General features: G+C 35.9%; 1 protein-coding gene across 1 annotated transcript in view; it reads left to right on the top strand.

Moving 5' to 3' along the window:
- The window catches only part of LOC140136842 (serine/threonine-protein kinase greatwall-like), a 34,324-nt gene extending 22,775 nt beyond the window's left edge, over nt 1-11,549 (top strand). Inside the window, exons 8-13 of the mRNA XM_072158441.1 lie at nt 111-1,075; nt 3,190-3,394; nt 4,592-4,705; nt 5,977-6,078; nt 7,988-8,098; nt 9,597-11,549. Coding sequence (XP_072014542.1) covers nt 111-1,075; nt 3,190-3,394; nt 4,592-4,705; nt 5,977-6,078; nt 7,988-8,098; nt 9,597-9,655 — 1,556 coding nt within the window. The 3' untranslated portion in view covers nt 9,656-11,549. The remainder of the gene's footprint in view (nt 1-110; nt 1,076-3,189; nt 3,395-4,591; nt 4,706-5,976; nt 6,079-7,987; nt 8,099-9,596) is intronic.
- The last annotated feature ends 13,783 nt before the right edge of the window (nt 11,550-25,332 follow it).

A 25,332-nucleotide genomic window follows, 5' to 3' on the forward strand; every position in this document is an offset into this window, starting at 1 on the left:
CGTTGGGGTTAGTGGAGTGACTGGAGTCACATGATCGATCATGTGATATTGACCCATGTGACACTCCATATATATGTATTTATCATGTTTAGGTTTGATTTTATTCACAGAATTACTCAAACCAAATAAGGACAGGGTAAAGTTTTATCTTCCACAAGAAAGATGCCAGTCTCATGAGAGCACCAAGGATGGACACAACTCCAGTCTGGATTGGGAGGAAGATGCGGGTGAACAGGATGAGTTTGCCTTCCGAAAACCAGATCATCCGGTCAGAACTCGATTCAGCACCGACAGCAATGAATTTGCCACCTTTTCAGAGTCTAGTGGTAGTGAGAGTAAGAAGGATTATAAGAAACCTGCTGGTAGCGTTGAAGGAAGATCGTCAGACGCCGCCTTGGGGTCAGGGAACAGAAAACGCAGCATTGCATTTGTCGACACTAGTCCAGCTGCGTGTAATAGGAGGAGAAAGGGTGTCTGCAGCATGGGTTATCAAGAAACTGGTCTAACTATGGATTTTACAGAAATGGCGGTAGGAAAAGATGATAGTGGTCATCATCAAGAATTGGGTTGGGATAGCGGTGAGGAGGCTGATGTGAGCATGGCAGATAGCAGTGCAGATGAGAGACTTGAGGCTGATATAGAGGGTTTGAAACAAAGTGATGATATGCAGACTGGGATGAGAGGGCAGATCAAAACTAGCTCTCCAACCCGAAAGGTAAGCTTCGAATTTGACAAAAGTGTGGAAGCGATGGCTTTAGGTACACCTAGTATTGACATTGCAAACATTGAAGCCGGTGAGGCCCAAGACCAACTGTACGAAATGAAATCATCATTCCATTCAGCGATTCCCAGATCGGGCAGCTTGGAGCAGTTTCGAAAGCGTGTGTCTTTGGATTCTAGGAATTTTTCGTTTGGACCGTCGGATCATTCTAGCGCCAGCAGTATTGAACAGATGAGAAGAAGAAGTATACTTCGGTCGTCTGACCTATCAACTCCAGCCGCGATGTCATGTGATATGACTCCAGCCAAGCAGAAATTGCATCCAAGAATTGCAGAAGATTCACCTGTACCATTTGTAAGTATTTCTTTGTATCATGATGTAAGTTGCATTGGGATATGATTAGGGCCGGGTCAGCTTCGTTTTTTGATGTCGACATATTTCGTATCTTGACGTTGACAGTGTGCCAACATACATTTGGGTTCCGAAAAAATACCAGGACTTTTTTTCATGATTTTAGGAATATTTTAAAAATTTTAACTTAAAAATATCTACAAACACCAGCGGCAATTTCAGCAAAAACCAAAATGGCCGTTTTCATAGCAAGCACATAGCGATAAAGTGTACAATTTACACCGGAAAACAAGGCAAAACACTGTTAAAAGTATGACCCCTGAAGGCAAATAACAAGATAAGTTGGCAAAATAGTAGGTAAAAGATAAGATTTGGCATTGCATTTTGTTGAAAATACATTGGAAATGCTTGCCTGACGAAGTTTTACTGGGCCATTGCCTGAGCAATGTGTCGCCATGGACGAAGGTCTGTCGATATGTTGACATAATTCACTTTGTCGACAGGATTCCGACAGAAGACCTGTCGACACCGGCCTTAGATATGATAAGAGGCTGCCCCATGTGCAAGCACAATTGCTTCCTTAATCTTGAAGTACATCTTGATTCTGGTTGTTGTAATGCTCTGTGCACTAGCCATATTGGTCCAATTTCTCAAAACTTGGCTAGTGATCAGACTTCCTAAGTGGATCCATTTTATTGATTTATCTTTCTAGGTGATGTATGATGTGAAATTGTAATCACTGGTAAATTGTATATAGGACTAATTGGGTTTAGCCTGATGGCTTAGGAAGCCTGACAAGTAACCATGCTTCTAGAATCCAGCCCATATAGGCTTCAACATAAAAAGTCCCAAGTTTAATTTCAATATTTGGCCAATGTTTGAAAAAATGGGCAAAAATTACATTCTCACACATCTCTTTAAGAGCTTGATTGTCATAGTTTATAGTGGACAAAAAACATGATAAAATGCAGATATTTTGCACTTTTTTGCCATAAAACACTTCGGCGAGGCGAAAAAAGCGATCAATTTTTTCAAGAATGGCCCACCCTTTCAAAAACCTGGTTGTGATGCGATCAAGCAAAATTAGTCATTTGTTGGACAAAATCTAAATTTAGTTTTCAATTTCATTACATGAGCCATTTTCAGAGCTTTATTTTGCCGAAAGCTTCATCACAATTGGACTTAAGGTTCTAGAGATATGGTCATTTTAATGTTGCTCATATTTTTCTCATAATCCCAGTGAAATATTAGGCCTAAAATATATTCTGTTTAGATTTTATGAACGAAAAAGTGATAGCTCTTGTGAAACACATTTTTACTTCTAATATCAAAATGGGTACATACTTTATCAAAATAATTGGCACCCATCAATTTTGATGTTGATTGAAAACCCTGCCTCTTCAAAATACAACTGTGAATACTCTTGAAATATATCCAAAAAGTATAGTTTATGACTTGTCTTACAATTAATCTACAAATTATTTGGATCCTATGTTGAATTTTGATGTCAGGCTCATCCATTATCAATGAAAACTGATGGGTACCAATCATTTTGATACAGCTTTGTAGTGCAATTTATATCATTATTATGTTCTCAGAATCTTCCTTCCTATACTTTGTACAGAGTTGAAGAGTCCAACATAATCAACACTTTGACTCAAAACTTGGACTGTGTTGGATAGGCTCACTTTTTCCCCAAAAATTTTGTTTTCTACAATTTTTTGACCAAAACTCATTTTTGACTCACTAATTTTTGACCAAAATCACATTTTTGACCAAAAATCACATTTTTTACCAAAAGTCATGTTTTTGACCAAGAAAAGATTCTGAAAACATAATAATGATAAAATTGGATGGTTTTTTCACCCAATACAAAATTTATTGGTCTTGCTATGAGTTTATAAATATTGGACTTGACTTTGTCTTGTCCAATATTTTAAAACTCATAGCTCGACCAATAAATTTTGTATAGGGTGAAAAAACCATTCAATTTTATATCAAAAATTGGGGATCAGATTATTTTGGTACAGGTCTCAATGTAAGGTACAAAACACAAATAAAAACCAATCTGACCACCTACCTTTAACAAGTACATGTCAACGCTCTATATACCACAGGGGCTCCCTGAGACTCCTGCACAGAGAATAGTTCGCAGATTAAGTACTATGCAGACTCCTTTCCGTACACCGGGATGCCGTACTCCATTCCGTACACCAAAGAGCTGTCGTCGAGGGCAGGCTCCATTGGCAGCTGTAGCGACAGAGAGGATCCTTGGTACACCGGATTATCTTGCTCCTGAGCTCTTAACACAAAAACCACATGGTATGTTCTCACAAAGAAATTGTGGGGAAAATAAATTGGAATGTAAGGTCATGAAATACTCAATTAATTTTTTTAAGTATTAACTGTGGATTTTTTTGTTGATTTTGAATGTACAAAATGAACAAAATGAACAAAATCCACATTTGAAATTAACATTCCAAATGAACTTGATCAAAGAAAAGAAGATGAGAAAAGAGTTAAGTATGAATTCCTGTAAAATATTTTGATATGAATGCTTGTACTGATCATATTTGCCTCAAAAGTACTAGTTCATACCTGCCTCACACAATGTTACGCAGCTTGTTGGCCAAATGAGGTGCCGGGATGATGGTGATGTGATTTCATTATTACCAACCGCTGTAAATCGGGTAGTAAGTTCAGAAATTATTGCTGACAGATGAGATGATAATCTCAATAAAATCAATCTGACTCCAAGTCTTAAAAGTTTATTGAAACACTTCACAGATGTTATGCCCCACCAGACAAACCTAACAAAGTTTGTAAAGGGGACTATGAAATGATGTATACCATATTTCGTCAAATAGTCGCCCCCCTCAAATAAACGCCCCCACCACTTTTTTCAACCAAGATGTTTCAAAATGCTGATATTTCCATGCCATCTTGTTCCCCAAGTTCCCCACATGGTCGATAATAGCATCAATAATTGGCGAAAATCTGGATTGGAAACCCGGAAGTGAGCCAGAAGTCTGTGTTTCTAGTTCATATTTCGTCATTTTAGGTTTTTTTGTTCTAAAATTGACCTTGAATAAATGCCCCCCCCTTGGGAAAATGTAACGCCCGGGCGTTTATTTGACGAAATACAGTATCTGTATGTGTGAGAAGCTGTTAATATAATGTTTGTGCAAAAAATGTGAACCCTTGGCTTTTGTTGATTTCTCCCACATGCTTTGATAGATTTCAATGGTACTTCAACACAATGACCCTTGGGTACGTTGACATGTGTTATGTCACCAGGTGTGAGGTCAAAGATCATCTAAAGGTTATTTGAGGTCATTTTTATTTTTACAAGTATGTTTTTTAAAAAAATCAATTTTTTTATGAACCATGAGTCGCGAAAGCTGGTCAAAGCTCCAGGATCCAGCATTGTGATTTGAAAACTGCCCTTTTGGCATAGACAGGTTTTATGCACCACATAATTTATTTAATCTACTTATGTTAATATTGCATGTTTTCTAGGTGCTGCTGTAGACTGGTGGGCTCTTGGTGTGTGTTTATTTGAATTCCTCACTGGGATACCACCCTTTAATGATCAATCACCAGATCTCATCTTTCAGAACATACTCAAAAGAGGTGAGTAAAAGGGCATATATGACACAATCTGGTCCATGGGGGCCAAAGGCGGCAAATTTAAAAATATGGAGTAAAAAAACAATAAAATACATAAGAAAATAGACATCAAAAAAACTTCATAACTTTAAAACCAAGTATGCTAGACCTTTGGTGCTTTCAGTAAATGATAGCCTATTGTATGTAATATGACACAATCTGGTCCAAAGGAGGCATTTTTGAAAATTGAGTTCCTCTAATTATTACATTATACATACAATAGGCTATCATTTAGTGAAAACACCAAAGGTCTAGCATACTTGGTTCTAAAGTTATGAAGTTTATTTGATGTCTATTTTCGTATGTATTTTATTGTTTTTTACTCCATATTTTTACCTTTATCTCAGTTTCAAATTTGCGTCTAATGCATTCCCCCCTTTGGGGCTCGTGCATCGGGGCTCGTGCATTAGACGCATCCACATCAGCGCGCGTGCATTATTTTGTCTAATTTCTCTCCCAACAAGTAATACAAGTTCATTAACCTATAATTATCTTACTAGTGGTAATCTCATTCCAACATTGTTGACTTATGTATATGATTCAAAAAACCACCCAAGTCCAGCATTTAAAATGAACCCCTACGAAGTCCTTGAAATGCTAATCGTCATACCTAATACATTTTAACCCACTCATTTGCATGTAAAACTTACCATATTGACCAGGTAAATCTAACTGAAGGAATTAAAATGATACAGTTTTTTTTCTAAAAATCACTTCCCATGGACTTGGGTGGGTTTTTAATTCATGTATTCAATTGTGCACAAGTCATGCTTACATCAGGTTTGACTTTAATTTCTTGTCAAATTGTATAACTACTGCTACTAATTTACATGAGGAAGTCGCAGCTAATCTGACGAATATATAGTTTGATTGATCAATTTGAAAGTGATAATTTATCATAAATTCATGTGAACAGGGATGTATTTTTTGTTGTATTTCTGTAATTGGATATGATATTTAGCATAAAAAGAGCACAATTCACAAAATAGGTGGGAGTGATACTCTGTAGCATATTCGCTGGAGGAGCTGTAAATGTTTGGTGCTGTTCGCAGGCACTTGGCTGTCTTGCTAAGGGCCAGATCATTTTCAAGATTTGGATTGATACTAGAATATTGTGGTGTGTGAGATGTGCAAAGCTTGGATTGGGTAATATATGCTGCCATTATCATGCCCGTTAGTGCGTGATAATAAAGACATTGACAATGCAACCATACGGTTTCTTTGCTTTCTAACAGACCTGCCATGGCCAGAGGGTGCTGAAGCCTTATCTGACCAAGCCCAGAACGCCATCAATATCTTACTGGTTACAGAGCCAGAAAGAAGAGCAACTGGCAAAGGTATGTATAATTTGTCATCTGCATCACATACTGTCGGTCGTATCTCAAAAGGCTGCCTTGTGTGATTTTTATTATCATTGTGCATTACATATTGTTATTTATATCTCGGCATGCGTCTTCTTTTACAAAAGAACATGAGATTGTAATACTATTGTGATAATACCCCAAAATTAATATATTAAGTTTTACCATGTATCTCAACACAATTAGATAATAAATATATAAATCACACAAGGCAGCCTTTTGAGATACAACCGACAGTATGTGATGCAGACGACGAATTATTGAAATACTGATATAATTATCATACTGCATGCATTGTACATGTATTAGAGATTTGAGGTCATGGCGGAAATATCAGATGGGTTTGTTTTGTGGTAATTTTCCAAAAAAATCGAGGCCCAAACCAAACCCTGAAACACGAAACCTGACAAATTCACGTAATGACTGTAAAACAGATGGTGTAAACTGCAGGTAAAGTTTAAACAGCCATTCAATACAACAATTATTGAGATCTGACCTTAATATTTCGATGTGTGACACATGTCCTCCTCATCAGGAGAACTCCAAAGATGTTGTGAAGGAGTTGACTTCACGATTGACCCAAAATGACCTTAGGTCTAATCAATGAAGTGTACAATGTCGGGATTTCAAAGCCCTGGCCTGTATGAACATTTACTCAAAGATGGTGTAAAGTTATTGTTGTCATTCATTACTGCCAGTTTACACATTAACACAATTTTTTTTGCTTAAAAGACTATTGAAAATGTATCTTCCATTCACTGTTTTAATGCGCATGTACACAGGCTTACTCATGGTAATTATGTGTGCTTGTTTGTGCATTCATTTCTGGGCTAATAATAATATCATCATTTTCTCGATAATACAACAGAAATGTCAGCTTTATTTGTCTCAATATTTGAATGCAAACAGCGCTACACACCGACATCGCCTGGCTAATAATTACTTGGTACAGCAGAGATACTAAAATAAATACCCGGGATAGATACACGTAAATGTGCTATGCACAATTTGATATTCAGACGATAAATCTTTGGATACCGGGGTAGAAAATGTTGAATATCTCCCGTAATTTGTTTATTCTAAAGAAGCCATATTTAGATCCTTGCACTTGAATATATGTGTTGAACGGATATGATAGTCGTTAGCGTGCGTCTTGAGAAAGAACTGTGCGTCTTGAACTCAAAAACTGACAAAAATTCTGATTTTATATGTGCCAAACTATAGCGCAGCATAGGCTAGCTGCACTCACTCGTGCAAGCAGTCTAAAAGCATATGACCATTGACCTCATAATGGCGTATACATGCTCACTCACACACAGAGAGGTCAATTACCAGGCTATTGTCAGTAACCTTATAGTCAGATGTCCCTCGGCTCATTATGCGTCTCAAAGGTCGGAACAAAATGGCCATGCGTGGCTGTGGATTCAACCTACCATGGCGATTTCTGCCATGAAGATATCGGGCGATGACCCCAGACAAACAAGAACCTAGACCAATGACTTTGACTCGCGTAGTGAAGCCGACACTGCTTAGCAACGACTTTGACAAGGACGCATACCCGGACGCAAGCAAGCAGATATAATCGCGTCTATGGAACATGTCGCATTTGACGCGAGCGATAATGGCGCAACAATCACGCAAATGAGCGCGTCTTTCTCTCCAGACATGAACGCTTATTTCTCCACGTCCGACCACCCGACCAAAATCACCTTGGATACGGGGCTTCACCTCCCGCTGTGGTAAGGGATGGGCAGTCATAGGTCTAGGTGGTATGTCTATGGCGATGACACTGTGTCCCGCCTTCATCACATCATAAATACTACTGTCATGCAGACTTATTGATTATTATAAAAAATTAAATATTTGTATCTATTTTTAATCACAGAGCTGCAATATCATGCCTTGTTTGCTGGTATTGATTGGAACAACATAAGAGATCAGGAACCACCATTTGTACCAGATCCAGATGATGAACTAGACACTACGTATTTTCAAGGTAGCGTATTATGATATCAAGCGATGAAAAAAAACCTGTTTTACGGGCCTGATCGATCGATCAACTAACATTTATATATTTTTTTAATCTAAAGCTTTTGTCGTGCTGCTCACAAGTTGAAGTTCACCATACTTTGAACACAAGTCAATAACAAATGTTCTATGCCGCGTACTCAACTCTTTCCACACGGGTGTCAACAGCAGACAACAAGTTTCAAATTTTTTTAATAACAAAATTTCAGAATAGTCAGTTTTCATGTGATGCGATCAAGCAAAATCAGTCGGAACTCGGAAATATTGATTTTGAGATATAGGCAAACAAAGTAAATATTTCCTTTTGTTTCCTCTTGTTTTGGAAACTCTTTAATTGCTCGTATCTTTAGAACTGGTTGTTCAAATTCAATGGGGTTTTCTGCAAAATGCAGCTTTGTAAATGTTTTTTACTATCCTATAAGAAACTGAAAATTTAATATTTTCGAGTTCCGACTGATTTTGCTTGATCGCATCACATATTTGGAATCAGCATGCAAAATGCATTAAAATGAGTACAAACAAGCCTAGTATTGATTCAGTGGTTTTTGAGATAGCTTTTGATATTTTGAGAAAATATCTCAAAACTTTTTATGTTAAAGTTTTATGGCTAGCATGCAGAGTATTTCATTTAAATTTTCCAACTTCTGTAACATATATGTAACACAAATTTTGGGCAGTAATCTTGTCATATTCTTATTACCTAAAGATTGACACACTGGTCGTCACTCAACACAAATGACCATCAGGTATGCTCCCCCGGAAAGACCCCTGTGTTTGGACCACGCAGCTTCGAAAGACCCCTGAGTTTGACCAAAACAGAGTGCTCAAGGCCCTTGATTTTGAAAATTTCAGCTCTAAATACCCATAATTTGCTCATTCCTCACATTTTTTTTCAGGCGACTTTCAACCAAAAAGCCAAAAAAGACCCTTGATTTTAACTGTTCGCAGCTCCAAAAGACCCTGTTTTACCTGCAGCTCCAAAAGACCCACTCACGCCGTCAGGCTAAGACCCACCCTCTCAAAATTCCAGGGAGCACACCCACCAAAAATTTATGTTTCTCCCTAGTGACACACCTTGATGCACTTGGCGGCTGCTACATGCGTTTCATTTCACATAATAGTTAGAAATATTAAATACCATGCAAACTCATCTCAAGTGGAGGTCATTTCAAATCATCCTAAGTCACATTGTTTAGGAATGCAGAGAACATTCCTTATCCATGTGACTTGGGGATGATTGGAAGTGACCTCCACTTGAGATGAGTCTGGTATTTATTCTTAGCTATTATATGAAATGAAACGCATGTAGCAGCCGACAAGTGCATCATTTTGATATGGATATACACATATATCATCAATTATCAAAATTGAAAAGTTGCAATCAGTGGAAGTTTGAAATCAGCAGCATCCCTTTCGTTGTAATGTAAAAGTCTAATAAAATGAACCTCTTTCGTATTATTTTTCAGCACGTAATGATATGCAACATCTACAACTGTCTCACTTCTCACCAGACATTCCAAGCTGACAGCATCAATCTAGTGCCACCGTTCTTCAGCCTCATCATCAATGCACTGAAAGTAACCTGTTAAGTGTAAGGCATTGAGTTTCTGCTATGGTGAATCAATGGCCTGAATTTCATCTCATAATGCGAGAATAAATCGTCATCTTTACAAAGAAATTAGGAATCATGGATTTTTACAAATTACCTACTGGATAGATTTTGAAAATATACAAAAATGGGCTTTGATTCAGGCATTACAGTTCTCGCCAAACTTATAACCTTGCAAATCTGGTGCCGGGATATATTTGGGGGTGGATTTTTAGAAAAGTGGACCTTTTTCCCAAAAAAAGTGAACCTTTCCCAAAATTTGGACTTTTTTTGACCAAGAAAGTACCTTCTTTGACCGAAAAAGCCTGGGTTGTTTTTCGCTCGCGTGGACCTTTTTGGACTTTGGTGATGGGGGGGTGGGCTGCATTGTGTTGTCCAAAGAGCATTTTAAAGACTACATTGTATTTAAAAATACAATGTAGTCTTTGGTAGAAATAGATTATTTAATCATTTAGTAAAATAATTATATTTCAACTCATTACAATTCATGGGCAATTAATATGTGTACACTAATACTAGATGAGATGAGTTGGGTATACCATGCATTTTAATTTTGAAAACTTGGCACTTTTAAGTTATTAAAATAACTGATAAAATTCACAAAAAATATTGGACAAATTTGAGAACCAAGATATAACAACATGTATTACGTGTATTGTAGGGGTGTGTTTACATGGTCTAGGAAGGTGTATTTTGTATCATTATTATTGATATTAAATCTATGCAATATAAACGATATGCAGGTTTTACTAAATTCGATATATAATTTAGCCTGAGATTACTGCATATTGGGATATTTTCGCTGGGTCAATTTTTTTGCGATTTTATTCTTGACATATTAGTAGGTGTTTAATTCACGCTTCCAAATACATTCACATTAATTTCTATGTGTAATCAATATTTTTGCAGGGTTAAAATTTGTGGCTGCCTGTTTGACTGCAAAAAAGTGTGAAAATTAAACCCTCGCAAAAAATGTCAGTTATACAGTGTCTCAGATTTTGCCAAATAATCATTATATTTGCATTTTGTGCATGTAATGCAACATAATTGCTATGTAATCCAAGTTGACAATGACTAGAGCATCATGCTTTAACCTCATGAGAACTACCTGCCGATTGGCCAAAAAGAAGTTTTCATTATCAATTGGCCCAATCAGCAACATTGTTAGAAACATTTCACCACACAAAAAAATTGGGGTGAATTATTTGCAAAGCTCCATTCTGATTGGTGATTAAAGTGAAGATATCATGTAATTGACCAATCAGAGGCAATGTTAGATCGGCAGGTAGTGCTCAGGGGTTAAATATACTTTTTCATGAACTTTAAAAAAAATCAAAACAGTATTTGTTTGTCACAATGACTTTTTGTGTAAGCTGTTCACAACATTATAACTTGATCTTAAAACAGCTTTACAAACCAGCAAACTGATCATTTTCATCTTACAGAGTATTTAATAATATATAATTAATGGTGCTATGCTGCTACTATTCACAGTAAGACTTCATGTATCTTTCTCACTATGCTTATTATAGAGCTATATTTTGTGTTGATTGTTATCATTTCTTGATTATGTTTGTGGAATGTGGAGAGCAATTGACCTTTTCAGTAAATCCCATAAGCCTTTGCGAGTACACTTGAGACGTTGTCACCCCGATGCGCGCATCGTTACTGCACACTTTACGGCTTTGAAATGCGCAGAAACGATGTTTGCTAAACAATGTGCACATCGGTGTGACATCAAATGACGACATCTCAGGTATACTCGCAAAGGCTTATGGGATTTACCAAAAAGGTCAATTGTGAGAATGGGTTATTCAGTTGAAATCCATACACCCCTATGGAAGACATGACCTTAATCTTCACACAGGGGTGTGGATTTCAAATGGAGTTGCCTATTCAGGTAACCCCATTTGAAATTCACACTCCCTGTGTGTGGAAGATTAAGGTTATGTCTTCCATAGGGGGTGTATGGATTTCAACTGGAATCGCCCATTTCGGAGCAGACGACCTTGAATGGGCAACTGCATTTGAAATCTACACTCCCTGTGTGGAAGATTAAGGTCATGTCTTTCATAGGGGATACATGGATTTGAACTGGATTCGCCCAATGCAGACTATCATGTGTAAGAGCTGTAGGTAGCAGAAAAAAAAGCAAAACTAAACTACACTGACAAAATCTGATTTAATTAATTAAAACATAATTAATCAACTTTACAACATGATTTAAAGTGTGTGCTCTTTCAAAGTTCATCAAAATATAAATTTAGCCAAAAATGTCTCTTACAATAGTCTTGTATTCTGTCGATGAAATGTTATTAGTTGCATGGATCATGCAGGTATTAATATGTGTTGTAGCCAGGGTTCGATTTACTTGAAAAAAAATGTGCATAGCAATTTTCAGTGAAAACATTAGGTGATTTTCTTATGATATTATATGTTTACATTGTAAAAAATTGTACAATGTACAAACTAAAATTTGTGTAGCAGGTAAATCGGTCAAACGCTGGTTGTAGCCTTGATCATTCTATAGGGAGGGAGGCATCTTGTTTTTCATCATTCCAAACCACAGCAGCTGAAAGGAGTATCCCATCATGCATTGCAGTATATCTGCATGCTCCATAGCAAATGTATACAAAATATACACAAGAGCCGCTTAGATATTGAGAGCTATTGATAGAGTCACAACACTCTATGGGTGATATATTTTCAAACAAAAGTCTAAGCTTCCCTGATTTAAGAGAGTAATTGAAAGTTGAAGTGTGGGATTTTGTGTACATTTTCTATGGCATAATCAGTCCTATAATGGTATCGCAAAGCATAATGGGATACTCCCTTCAGCTGCTGTGATTCCAAACACCTTTATTGCTGCATTCTGTTAAAAGGTGTAAATTATATTATATATTATATTCTTATTGCTGTAACCAATGCAATTATTACTAACAATGTGATCTCCATAAGTTGAACGTACAGGGTGTATCTCGAAAATTTTACAATTTCAAAATTTTTTCCTATTAGAAGAAAGGGATATCAAAACTATTTTTCCTTGGTGGTGTGTAGTCTGATGTTGGCCAAGAAGGGTTAATTTTTCCTGTGTAATTTAGAGCTTTTGTTCTAAAGTGACAGTCAATCTACTGGGTTTTTCATCTGGTCAAGTTTCTATACATCTAGCATGTCTAGCCCCTTCATACTATGCTACAATTGCTTTGTGATGCACTGCGTTGCCGCACTGCATCGTTCTGCAAAATACTGCATTGCGGTATCGCAATAAAGTTAAATACATTTTAACTTGGTAATGCGAAGAGTTGCGGCAAAAAGTAACTGATATATCGGCAATGCACCCCAAAACAATTGCGGCGTAGTATGAACGGACCTTTCAGCAATTGAAGAGGTATTATAATTGATCACACCACCTTATTATAGAAAAAAAGTTACAAACTAGTATTTTCTATACATGAAAATCACCATATCTTTGGAAATATGTAGATGCTTAAATGGGATGGGATAAAAGCCCTGCTGAGTAATTTTTCTGCTTTGTACTGACATTTGAGTCAAGAAAACAAAGAGTCCTCATATTTTTAATATATCTTTTTTGATTGTGACATTTTTTGAGGTACACGCTGTATAGAGAACACACAATATTATTATTAAGTCACTTTTCTGTTATCAAATACTTTGTTTTCACTGTTCTGTAGAGTAGAAATAGTACTGAAGCCACTCTGATTTAATTTGATGCACACATGCATGTATTGGGACTGGTGAAACGAAATGTGGTAGGAAGTTTAAGGTCATGTCTTCCATAGGGGATGTATGGATTTCAACTGGTATAGTCCAATTCAAATGTTTAGAACATAGATTGTTGGGCGTTTTAGTGTACACTTTCTCAAAATAATGGTGCGGTTCTTTTCTCCAGTGGTGTTGGAACTTTTTGTCTTGTATATGCACACACGATATCAGGTGGGTTAACCCCATGAGAACTACCTGCCGAAATGAATATTGTGTCCAATTTTGAACCAATCAAGGAGGTTAATAAGACCATCTGCAAATGCAAGTTTGACCATAAATAGTTTAAAGCCAAGTCATAATTGGCAATTGAAATGAGTATTTCAAGTTATCAACCAATCAGAAATGCTGTTAGATGGCCAGTAGTGTCCAGGGGGTTAATTTGTTGATCAAATTGTATGTTAATGTCACTGCTTTTAGGGCTATTCCATTTAAAGTTAACACTGCACCTGTGAATGATTTTGGAAATGTCTTCCACAGGGGGAGTATGAATTTCAAATGGAATTAGCACATTAGCCAACTCCCATTTGAAACTCACCTTCCCTCCATCGGAGATTCAGATTGAATCTTTCTCAGTGGGTGTATGAAATCAAATAGAGCTGCCTAATGTGTTCATTCCATTAGAAATTTTTACTCCCCCTGTGAAAGATATTTTCAAAATCCTCCACAGGGGTAGTGTGGATTTTAAATGAAACAGCCCATTTACAGTATAGAATTGGTGGTGGTATTCGGTGTGTAAGTTGAGAGTACCATTGGTGCATTTATGCAGTTGCGTGGCCAGCCTACGGACAAACCCCACTTCTACGAGTGTTTATACACCCAGTAAGATTTGGTTAGCGCCCACGATTCAAAACTGCCACTGCAATACAACATGGCGTTACTCTCAACTTGATTTGAGACACCATATATTAGTCCTAATTCGTAAGATTAGGTAGTGTGCCAATATATAAGTATTGTCATGAACAAATTCACACCCTAAATAGCTGATGGTATGCCAATGCAATTACAAATGTTTGCTATCATGATTAATGTTATTTCACTCCAAAATATTGATTTCAATCCAATCCAATCCAATTCAATTTGTCATTGCTCACAATTATTTCAATTCCAATCCAGTTCATGCTCAAGCCAAACTATTTTTTGTTATTCCAATTCAATTCCAATGCATATGATTTTCATTTCAAATATTCAAAATCACCAAAATTAATTTCAATTCCATTTCATTGCATTGAATCATGATGTAGCAAACATTTTGTAGTTGCATTGGAACCATGTCAGCATTTGAATGCTATGTGACATTTGTTCAACAGTAAAGCAGTCTTTTGCTTAGATCAGAAATATATTTAAGAATTGTGTGTGTGGAACTGTTTTCATACAGTTCTATTGTTTTGGTGCAATCATGATATAGAGAATTGAATGATAGAGAAATCAATGAATACAGGGGTGAAAGTTTTCAGTGTTTTTTTTTTTTTTTTTAAATGAAAGCTTAAGCTTAATTCACGACGATAAAGATGAAAATCCTCTGATTTGTGGTCACATGTCAGAATGGGCTGTTTCAGTTAAAATCCATACACCCCCTATGGAAGACATGACCTTAATCTCTCACACAGGGAGTGTGAATTTCAAATGGGGTTACCTAAAGGTGACTCCATTTGAAATCTTAATCCCCTGTGTGGGAGATTAAGGTCACGTCTGCCATAGGGGGGGTATGGATTTCAACTGGAATAGCCCTGGGCTGGGCAGGATATTTTGAACAGAAGATAATGATAAATGTTGACATTATGATACATCAGCTGAGTGCAAGAAGGTGTTAAGTGCTTTGTTGTTACTATGCACTTACAACCTTGCGCTCACACAATGAGTATAGTTATTAATTCATAATTTATTAATTAATGATCATAGGTATATAAAATTGTGATAATTGTTATTAATATGTGCAAACGGAAAAAAATCAAGTTTAATAATAAAGTTTATAATCTACCAATATATTAATTTTGGCATAGTTTACAGAAATTATTGGTCTTATTTCTATTACTTGAGTAATTTGCTACCTGCATGGTTCCACCATTATGCACTTTGTGCAGGGAGAGCCTCGAACTGGCAGCATACATGAATCAGGGGTGTGAATTACTCTTTTTTGGAAATTTCTTTGAGGCAAAATTTTAGCATTTTCTTTCATTTTGAGCACATTTTAGTGCTTCTCCTCTTTTTTTTGAACCAAGTTCCTCTTTTTTCAATAGAGGTCACTCACACCCCTGATGAATGGGAATTGAACCAGTCATATAACATTCTGTGTAAGGTTACGTAATTCTTCCATTCATGTATGCTGCCAATTCGTGGCTCTCCCCGCACATAGTGCATAATGGCGGAATCATGCAAGTAGCGAATGATGCCAATATTAAAAACAACAAAAACATAGTGGCCATAAAAACCTTTGCGGATAAAATCATGCCAGATTAGCTTATTTGGTAAACGTCTCAATTGGGGCTATTCCATTTAAAATCCACACCATTTAGTTAAAGCCTTCCACAGAGGGAGTATGAGTTTTGAATAGAATAAACAATTGGGTAACTTCAATTTGAAATACTCACTCCAGTTATGGAAGATAGGTAAAGCCATAATACAGGGGGAGTATGGGTTTCACAATGATTGACCCTGGCCAATTATATTTGAAAAACATACTCCCCATGTGGAAGATTTTTCCAAAATCTTCCACATGGGGAGTATGGATTATAAATGGAATAGCCCATTGCATCTTCAGATGTTAATCAATGATAAACATTGGTTTGACAACATCAATTAAAAAACAAACAACTATAAAGACATATTTGTTGGCCTAACTTATTTTAGGCATTTTGGTACAATTTATTTGTTAACATATTACACAAATGCTTTGTGGAAGTAAAAGTAGATCCCCCCTTCTTGGTTATTAATTGTTTTATTGTTTTTCAGTAATTGCATGATGTGGGAGAGTAAGACAAATCAAATTGATTCATTTTGACTATAAATGTTTAAAAAAAATGTTTTCAGGTTTTTTTTCGTCACTGTAAATCATTCAGGAATGTTCAGCAACTGCACACTTGCAGTACCAAGTACTGAAATTCTATGACACTGAAAAGCACTTTGGTCAGCGCCATGTTGAGAACAGAGAAGAAACAATGCAAATCAGCATTGTCACTTATCTTAAAATTTCACTTACTTGTAACAAATACTCCCTATATTCCAGAAAAATACAGCACTAATTTTTTGTAATTAAAAACAATATTATCTTGATTAAAGATGGTGATGCTGTGATGGTATCTTGTCTACGATCGGGATAACCTTCACTGATGGCGTCATATGATTGACAGAATGACGTCATAGGATGTTACACTAGTCGAACTAGTGAAAACGTTCCAGGTGAGCGAAAAAATAGTGCAGTGTTGAAGTTAAACTCTTTAATCATTTTATCTACCACTACGTATGAATATCCACTCGTAAATATTATCTTGTTTTGCCAAATGAAACATAATCTTTTAGTTTAATTTTAATATTTGGACAATTTGAGGGAAAATGGGCCAAAAACATGCAATTTTGCATGTTTTCTTACAATTGTAGTCACAACATTCTAAGACCTGGCACAAGTCTATGCATTCAAAATCTTGATTATAGGCTAAGAGTGAGCTCAAAATTTAAATATTTTATGGTTTATATTTTTGATAATTGGTTATGGAAAATATTAGAAAATGTGTTTTCCAAAAGTTAGAATGCATAACTTGAAATTAGTCTTTTATACAAGTCTTTGGGCTTGATTGTCACAGCCTATGAAAAACACCCTAAAAATGCATGTTTTTGGCCCTTATTTCCAAAAATTTACAAAATATTAAAATTTGACTTTCATTGCCAGTTGGAACTACAGCAGTAAATAAAGGATTAGGATTTAGTTGTGTTTCATTTAGCAGAACTTGATTATATTTTTTAATCCCCAAATAAGATTAGTGCTGTATTTTTCTGGAATATGGGGAGTAATGATAGCGAATCAATATTCAGTTCCATCACTAACATGACAGAGCAACATGAAACAAAATCATCAGTTAATAACTAACTGGTTGGTATGATAAAACCATCACACTGGGTGTGGCTAACTGATTGGTATAAACATCATACTGGGTGTGGTCATTTAGGATATCCTGAGGTGAAGGTCTGTGCGTGAGTGAAATCTACAAATAGGCCATTTGGTAATCCAATATGTAGCGCAAAAAAAAAAAGCACAAGGCATCTCGGTGCCTTGTGGAAAAGATAAAAAATATGTAGCGCTTCACAGCAAAACTTTGTATGCATGACTGTGTAAACCATGACTGCATTACAGCAAGGCTGACAAAGCAAACCCCAATGGAAATGCACATTGATATCCACATTAAGGTGGTACTACACCTCTTGATAAATTTGTGACTATTATAGCATTATTCTCAAAAAAATAATAACACTGGTAACAAAAGTTCTGTATATAATAGGGGCAAGGAATCCAGTTACTACACTGGAATGTGAGGGACTCAATACAAGCGGTACGTTATTTAGGATAAGAAAAGAGGTAAAGTGGCATTCAGGGATGGGTGTTACCATGGGTACACATGAGCATGTTTAATAACTAAACAATGGCTACCCATGTAGCTACAAATTCCTGAAATATGTGGACTAACATGAATTTCGTATTTCGCCTAAATAGGCTTCAAATATGTGTGATATCAACATTTTGAAATTAGTGAGTGCACAATTTCAAATGTTTTTGCTTTCAGCGTTCTACGTACAAAAAAAATTAAAATCAGTTTCACAGGGTTGATTTTACTATAACCACCAATGAAATTCCATCTTTACCAAATGTACAATAATATTTTGGTAATCTGAAATCCTCTTCTAAAGCAACTCCATGTCAACAACACCAGTGTACATTCTCAATGTATGTCGTGTCACAGCATATTCTCAAAACTGCATCATGCATCCCTTGAACTCTGATTGCAATGCCAAGGATGTGGAATTGTCAGAATGTTTCATGTTTAATATGTGTACATCTATATCAAAAGGATGCACTTGTCGGCTGCTACATGTGTCTCTTTAGTCTTTACACATAATAGCTAGTCAATTGTCAAAATTCAAAGAGTGTGTGATAGCTGATTTATTCCACAACCACCCTAGTTATTTATAGTTATGTTTAGTTGTGGCGTTAAAATACCCAAACAATTAAGTTTCCGACGATACAGTTCTTCCAGGGACACCCTATATTATATAAAAAGACACATGTAACAGCCGACAAGGATATCAATCATTTACACATAATGTACTGGAGCATATAGGGAGCCTGAATCAATATCATTTACAAAGGAGGGGGATACTGCTATTTTAGGACAATGGTAAAATTGCAGATGGGTCCAACTATTTTAACACTTAGGCACTCTATGGTATTTAACTAGCACACTATATACAAATATTGCATTTCAATTCACAGTCATTTTTCAGACAATGTACAAAAATATTTCAATTCAATGACAATTTATAATGTCCTTCCAATTTAAATAGAATTCGGTCGATCCTTCATGTAATTATTTTGTGTAATCTAATCCTAACTCTAACCCTAACCCTAAGCCTAATCCTAACCCTAATCCTAAACTAATCCTAAACTAACCCTAACCTTAACCCTAATTTTGTGTAAAATTACATGAAGGAATAACCTAGAATTCAGTCAATATTTTTTCAAACAATATACAAAAATATTTCCATTCAGTGACAAATCGGATATGTTAATCAAATTATAACTCAATATAGCAAGAATTTGCATAATTATTAGATTGAAAAAAATATACAAAAATATAAAATATATACACATTTTATATGCACAGCATACTGTAAAAGTCAATATTTTCGCGAGAAGATATTTTCGCGATTTTGAAGATTTTGTCAATTGTGCGAGAATTAAATTTCGCGGTTTTGATATTGATACAATAGAAACCTAATGCAAAAGGTTATTTTCATGAGTTTTTATTTTCGCGATTTTATGTCCACTCATGAAATTCAAGCGAAAATAAAACCTCATGAAAATTTCTACTTTTACAGTACATTAAATGGTTGTAATACAAAAGAAAGAAGTCCTGAAATATATAAATAATATACTTTGGTCCGACTCTTGATAGTACAGTTATGCTACTTGGTTTCATAAGGTTTCAACAGTGCGATAATCCACAACTTTCCACAAAATAGGAAATTAATAAAGTGATCCCACCCCGGGATCCCACTGGGAGTCAACCCAGCCAGGGCCTTGGGTTTATACACCCAGGGGTTTACAAAACATTTGCCTACTTGGCCATGGGAGCTTCCTGATTAGGCTGACTGAAAATTTGATGCATATGTTGTCCCTGAACTCTTATCCCCCTTTCCAACTTGCCAATAGTGGCTAGGGCCTGAACAAAGGAGGAACGTGCCAATCCTCATTGCCGCGGTAACTCCAAAAAAGATGGAGACTTTTGTAACATGTGTATTAATTTAAGTTATGAGATGTCACTGTTGATAGAAACCATAATACAAAATAAATTGGAGTTTGTTTTACACATGAACTGTAGTGAATTAAATTCTTGGATAATTATCAGTCATGAAACACTTCATACAATTCAAAGAAAATCACAAACAAACACAAATACTTCATTCCCAACAGATGTCTACACTTCAATTAACTACATATACTACTCAACTGCAGAACCATTTGTGACCTGTGCCCACAAAATGAGTGTAGTGTTGCAAGTTGGAAGTTTCAAGACATTCTGAGTTGATGTCCTTTGTTTGAAGACACCTGTCTAGTCCGTGGTACGTCCTTTGTGAATAGGGACTAAACTGAATACAGAGTACAGCATATTATCATGAAGCAATTCCTGGAGAGGGCAATCCCTCATTTGCATGTGCCGCATTCTTATTTAAATTAGCCACTTTGTTATTGCTTAATATTCATATGTTATGGAGAGCACTTTACACCACCAGATCGGGCAAGTCATGAATAATTTAGCGTTGCCAGAAGCCAAATAAACTTATTATTTCCCAGGCTTAAAAAAAATTGTAGGTAGAGGTGGGAATCGATCTCGGTACCTCCCGGTTAAAAAGCACAGTGCAACACCATTAAGCCAGCTAAATATCTGTTGTGAGATGTGTAACATTAAATCAGTAATAAAAGAAGTAGATTCTTATTTTGGGCTCAAATTGTAGAAAAGGGGAAATGTTTTTCCCTGCTCTAAAGAAAATAAAAATTGAGATCTTTAAACAAAATGTTACGGCTCTATTGAAAAAAAAAAGATTGATATCAAAATAGCATTATCACAGACGAACACTGTATAGGCTAAAAACTAGATCCTCACCACTACCCGCCGTCGTAGGTCAGTGGTAGAGCATCAGACTGATGATGCCAAGATTGTTGGTTCGAGTCCTCCTGTCAGCAACATTTATTTTTGTGAATGCAATGCTACGATACCATTTGTTCAAAATTTTTATTTATTTATTTATTTATTTGTTTATTTGTTGTTGTTTTTTAATGTAAATAATTATGTATTTATTTTGTTTAATCACTCACTCACACTCAAAGAGGGCTCTTGGTCCATCAGTTCATTTATTCATTGTTTGATGGTTGTGATACGCCTGTTGATCGAAATTGAATATAATTTATTCATATTCATTGTTTGTGAATTGATTGATTGCTTGATTGATTGATTGATTGATTAACTGATTGAATGATTTGTTGAGCCGGTGCAAGTGAGTGCGTAGAGGCGAGTTACTTGAACAAGCCTTAATAATTATAATAACTAACTAACTAACTAACTAACTAACTAACTAACTAACTAAGTAACTAACTAAGTAACTAACTAACTAACTAACTAACTAACTAACTAACTAACTAACTAACTAACTAACTAACTAACTAACTAACTAACTAACTAACTAACTAACTAACTAACTAACTAACTAACTAACTAACTAACTAACTAACTAACTAACTAACTAAATAAATAACTAAATAACTAAATAACTAAATAACTAAATAAATAAATAAATAAATAAATAAATAAATAAATAAATAAATAAATAAATAAATAAATAAATAAATAAATAAATAAATAAATAAATAAATAAATAAATAAATAAATAAATAAATAAATAAATAAATAAATAAATAAATAAATAAATAAATAAATAAATAAATAAATAAATAAATAAATAGCTTCCCCTCTCAGCCTGCCAAAATATTGTGACCACCCCCCTGTTGGACATTCAAATTAGTGGGATTCCAAATAATGATTAAATACATCAGATTTGTAGATGTAGGCCTACAATAAGAAAACTAAAAAAATTTTACTCATTATTGACCATGGTAGGCGTAAATCATCAATAGTGATTAAAGAATTTTTGTTTAAATTTAAATTTCCATATCATAAGCGTTTCCGGACATTTACTGTTATCCTCCCCGGGGTACTCGCATAAAGGTTTCCCACGAAAAATCCTAAAACATGGGTCTACTGAAGAAAAAATCCTTAGACATGGGTCTCCCTTTTCCGTGCTATGTGTGAAAAGGAAAAACATGCGGAAAAACATGTTGCTTTTACTATTTTCAAGCTCAAATCCTTAGATATGGGTCCTTACTTTCCTGACAATCCTTAGATATGGGTACCTATTTTCGGTAAAATCGTGACCCTTAGAAATGGTTATGGGTTCGAAGCTCGGGCACATCCCGCGAAAAATAATCCAAGTACCCCCCAGGTTATCCTAAGCCTTTTATAAAGCGTTTTAAATCGCACCCCCCATTTTACCCTCCCCAGGACTCAAAACTATTGCACAGCCCCTGATAATCTCCAAAATTATTCAATTGCTTTTTTCGATGGGCCTAAACTCTTGTAATAGGCCTACACATATTAAATACAGCAAGTTGCATTCAAATTATACATGCACGATACAAGTGGTATTCCAGAAACTCTGCACATCAGTGACATCACTTAATTAATATTACTACCGGTAGTGAACAGCAAGCTTCAAAGCTTGAAAGTGCGCCGCTTTACTACCGGAGAGAGCAATCCGTGGCGGCGTTTCAATTTATTACTTGTTTAGAAATCCACAAGATCAAATAGAACGGTGAGTAATGATTATTTACTTGTTTTTAAAAATAAACTTCTTAGGCCAGTAATAAACTACGTTTACGGCCGACTACTATAGTTTGAATGATATTTATTATCACACGAGGAAATAAAAACAAACGAATATGGCGCTTCACGTGACGGTAGGTCAGGTCAGTGGTCAAAGGTTTTTTATCGCTAAATCGCTGGCTGGATATCGTATCAAATTCAAGTGATACACTACCGTCGTATTATTGACACCAATTTCTAATTTCGACATTACTATTGCGAAAGGTTATTCCATTATCAAATTAGTAGACTTTCTGTAAAAAAACAAATCATTGGTGCCTGATGGGAAATACTAGTACGCCATCACCGGATTGCTCTCAGCTCTGCTAGCTGGCGCTCTTTAAGCTTGCTGCTCGTGATTCAACAGGCAGAGTTCGCAAAACTAACGGCGCCGTTATTTGCCAACCCTAATTAACATGATCAAGGGATCGAAATTAATTATTCATAACCGATCGATAACTGGCCTCATTTTTTAAGTAGCAAGCCAGCGGGATATGTCATAGGTTTGCGTTGATAATAGAACAACCGTGAATCTAGTGTCACCCCCTTGATATTATGTCCCCATTCACAAAGGACATCATTACAGGCATCTTCAAACAAAAAATAGCAACTCAACAATTGAGCTTTTTGGTAAATCCCATCAGCCTGTGCAATTTCACCTGAGATGTTGTCATTTGATGTCATGCCGCCTTGCAATACACAGTAACAATGTTCGCTAAACGATGTACGCATTGGCTTGATGTATACTGACGTCAAATAATGACATCTCAGGTGTACTCACAAAGGCTTTAGGATTTACCAAAAAGGTCAATTGGAAGGTCTTGAAATCACCAGGGCGAATTTATGCTCATTTTGTGATAACAGGTTACACTTAACATAAATAATATGACTAAAGCTTAAAACTACACTTAAAGCTACAAAATTTGGAATGTTGTAAATTATTGCTATTAAACAAAGTCAATACTTTAGGTATAAATTGATATAAAAATAAATCATTGATATGGTATAATAAAGTCTACTTTTCTAGAAATTTCACTTTTAGTTATTACATTATAAATAAGAAAGATGGCATTCAACATGTTCATATCAATCTATCAAATACATAATTCGCCAGCGAAGTGGTTATGTAACTCCCTGGTAACTGGATCACACACCTTTTGGAAATGATAGTACATGCCATAGACTTTGTATTGTGATCATTTCGATCGTGGTGTAGAACTCAAAAGTGTGATCCAGTTGACATGGTGATAATCGGATTACACGTAACACTTCACTGGCGAATAGGCACATAAATTTAATAAGTATAATGAAACAAGTGTTTCAAACAATATTGGTTGAAAGATTGAGGAAGAGAAAGAAATTAACATACGAGGGGGTATCCAAACGTTTTTGACATCACCTAGAAGGAAAAGAGCTATATTGATGAAATTTTGTCAGTGTAATCACTGGTCCTTATGTACATTATGATCCAAAAATGGTCTCATAAGTATGTTTAATTTTTTACAGGTGGCGCTATGATGGGCGGTAGGCGCATAACCTTTTCATAATAAGATCCTCCACTTTCTTGAGTTTCTTCACTGTGGCCGCATCATCCATAAATGATTGACGTCCACTTCTTGGCTCATCTGTGAGGGATATGTGTCCAGTTTGGAAATTCCTTTTTCAAAAAGCAACAGTGCCATATGATGGGCAATCATCACCGTAGATAACTTTCATTTCATCATAGATTTTCTGAGCATCGTAGGCCTATATAACCCTCCAAATGCAGGAACTTAATCACGCTGCGTGCCTCAATTTTCACCATCTTGCAGGTTATGCACCTACTGCCCATCTAGCGCCACCTGTAAAGAAAGTAAACATACTTAGGAGACCATTTTTGGACCATAATGTACATAAGGACCAGTGATTACACTGACAAAATTTCATCAATATAGCTCTTTTCCTTCTGGGTGATGTCAAAAACTTTTGGATACCCCCTCGTACATACCCAAGTCAAAGGGCAGGCAGATCCAGGATTTGTAAAAAGAGGGGTCAAGTGCCTAAATTGGGCAAAAGAGGGGGGCATTAGTGGCATGATTTAGCTATCAAAAGGGGTCGGCCCCATTGGTCCCCTCTGGATCCACCCAGATATTAATATTAACAGATTTTCAATTGCTAGCTTAGCTCACTCATGAAACTTTTTGACACCCACTTATATATGCATTTGCACATACTTTCCTGCTCTTGCCAGCTTTCTCACTCGTCTTTCAAATCTTCTTCCCCCCCCCCCAAAAAAAATCTTTTACATTGTGAAATTTGCATTGGTTTTGAACCTATATACAAATATATAACATATATACTCATGCCATGTGTTTTAGATTTTTCTATGCGAGCTGTCAACAGCTCCCCTTGAGGGTATATAAGGAGAGCTGTTCAAACCATTACCCTGGAATTTTTTAAGGAGAGTGGCCAAGCTGTTAAAGAGAGAGGGGCAAGCAAGGAGAGTTGTTCTACAATAATGTCTGATAGAGGACAACAAGAATACAAAAAGTGTAATTTTGAATTGGGTAAAACTAATAGATTTCAAGTATGGTTTACTGGTATTTAGTCGTAACTTGTGAATAAACTATTGGGTGAAGTCATAAAAAC

This window comes from Amphiura filiformis, chromosome 17, assembly GCF_039555335.1.
Source record: "Amphiura filiformis chromosome 17, Afil_fr2py, whole genome shotgun sequence".
In the NCBI taxonomy this organism is placed as follows: Eukaryota; Metazoa; Echinodermata; class Ophiuroidea; order Amphilepidida; family Amphiuridae; genus Amphiura; species Amphiura filiformis.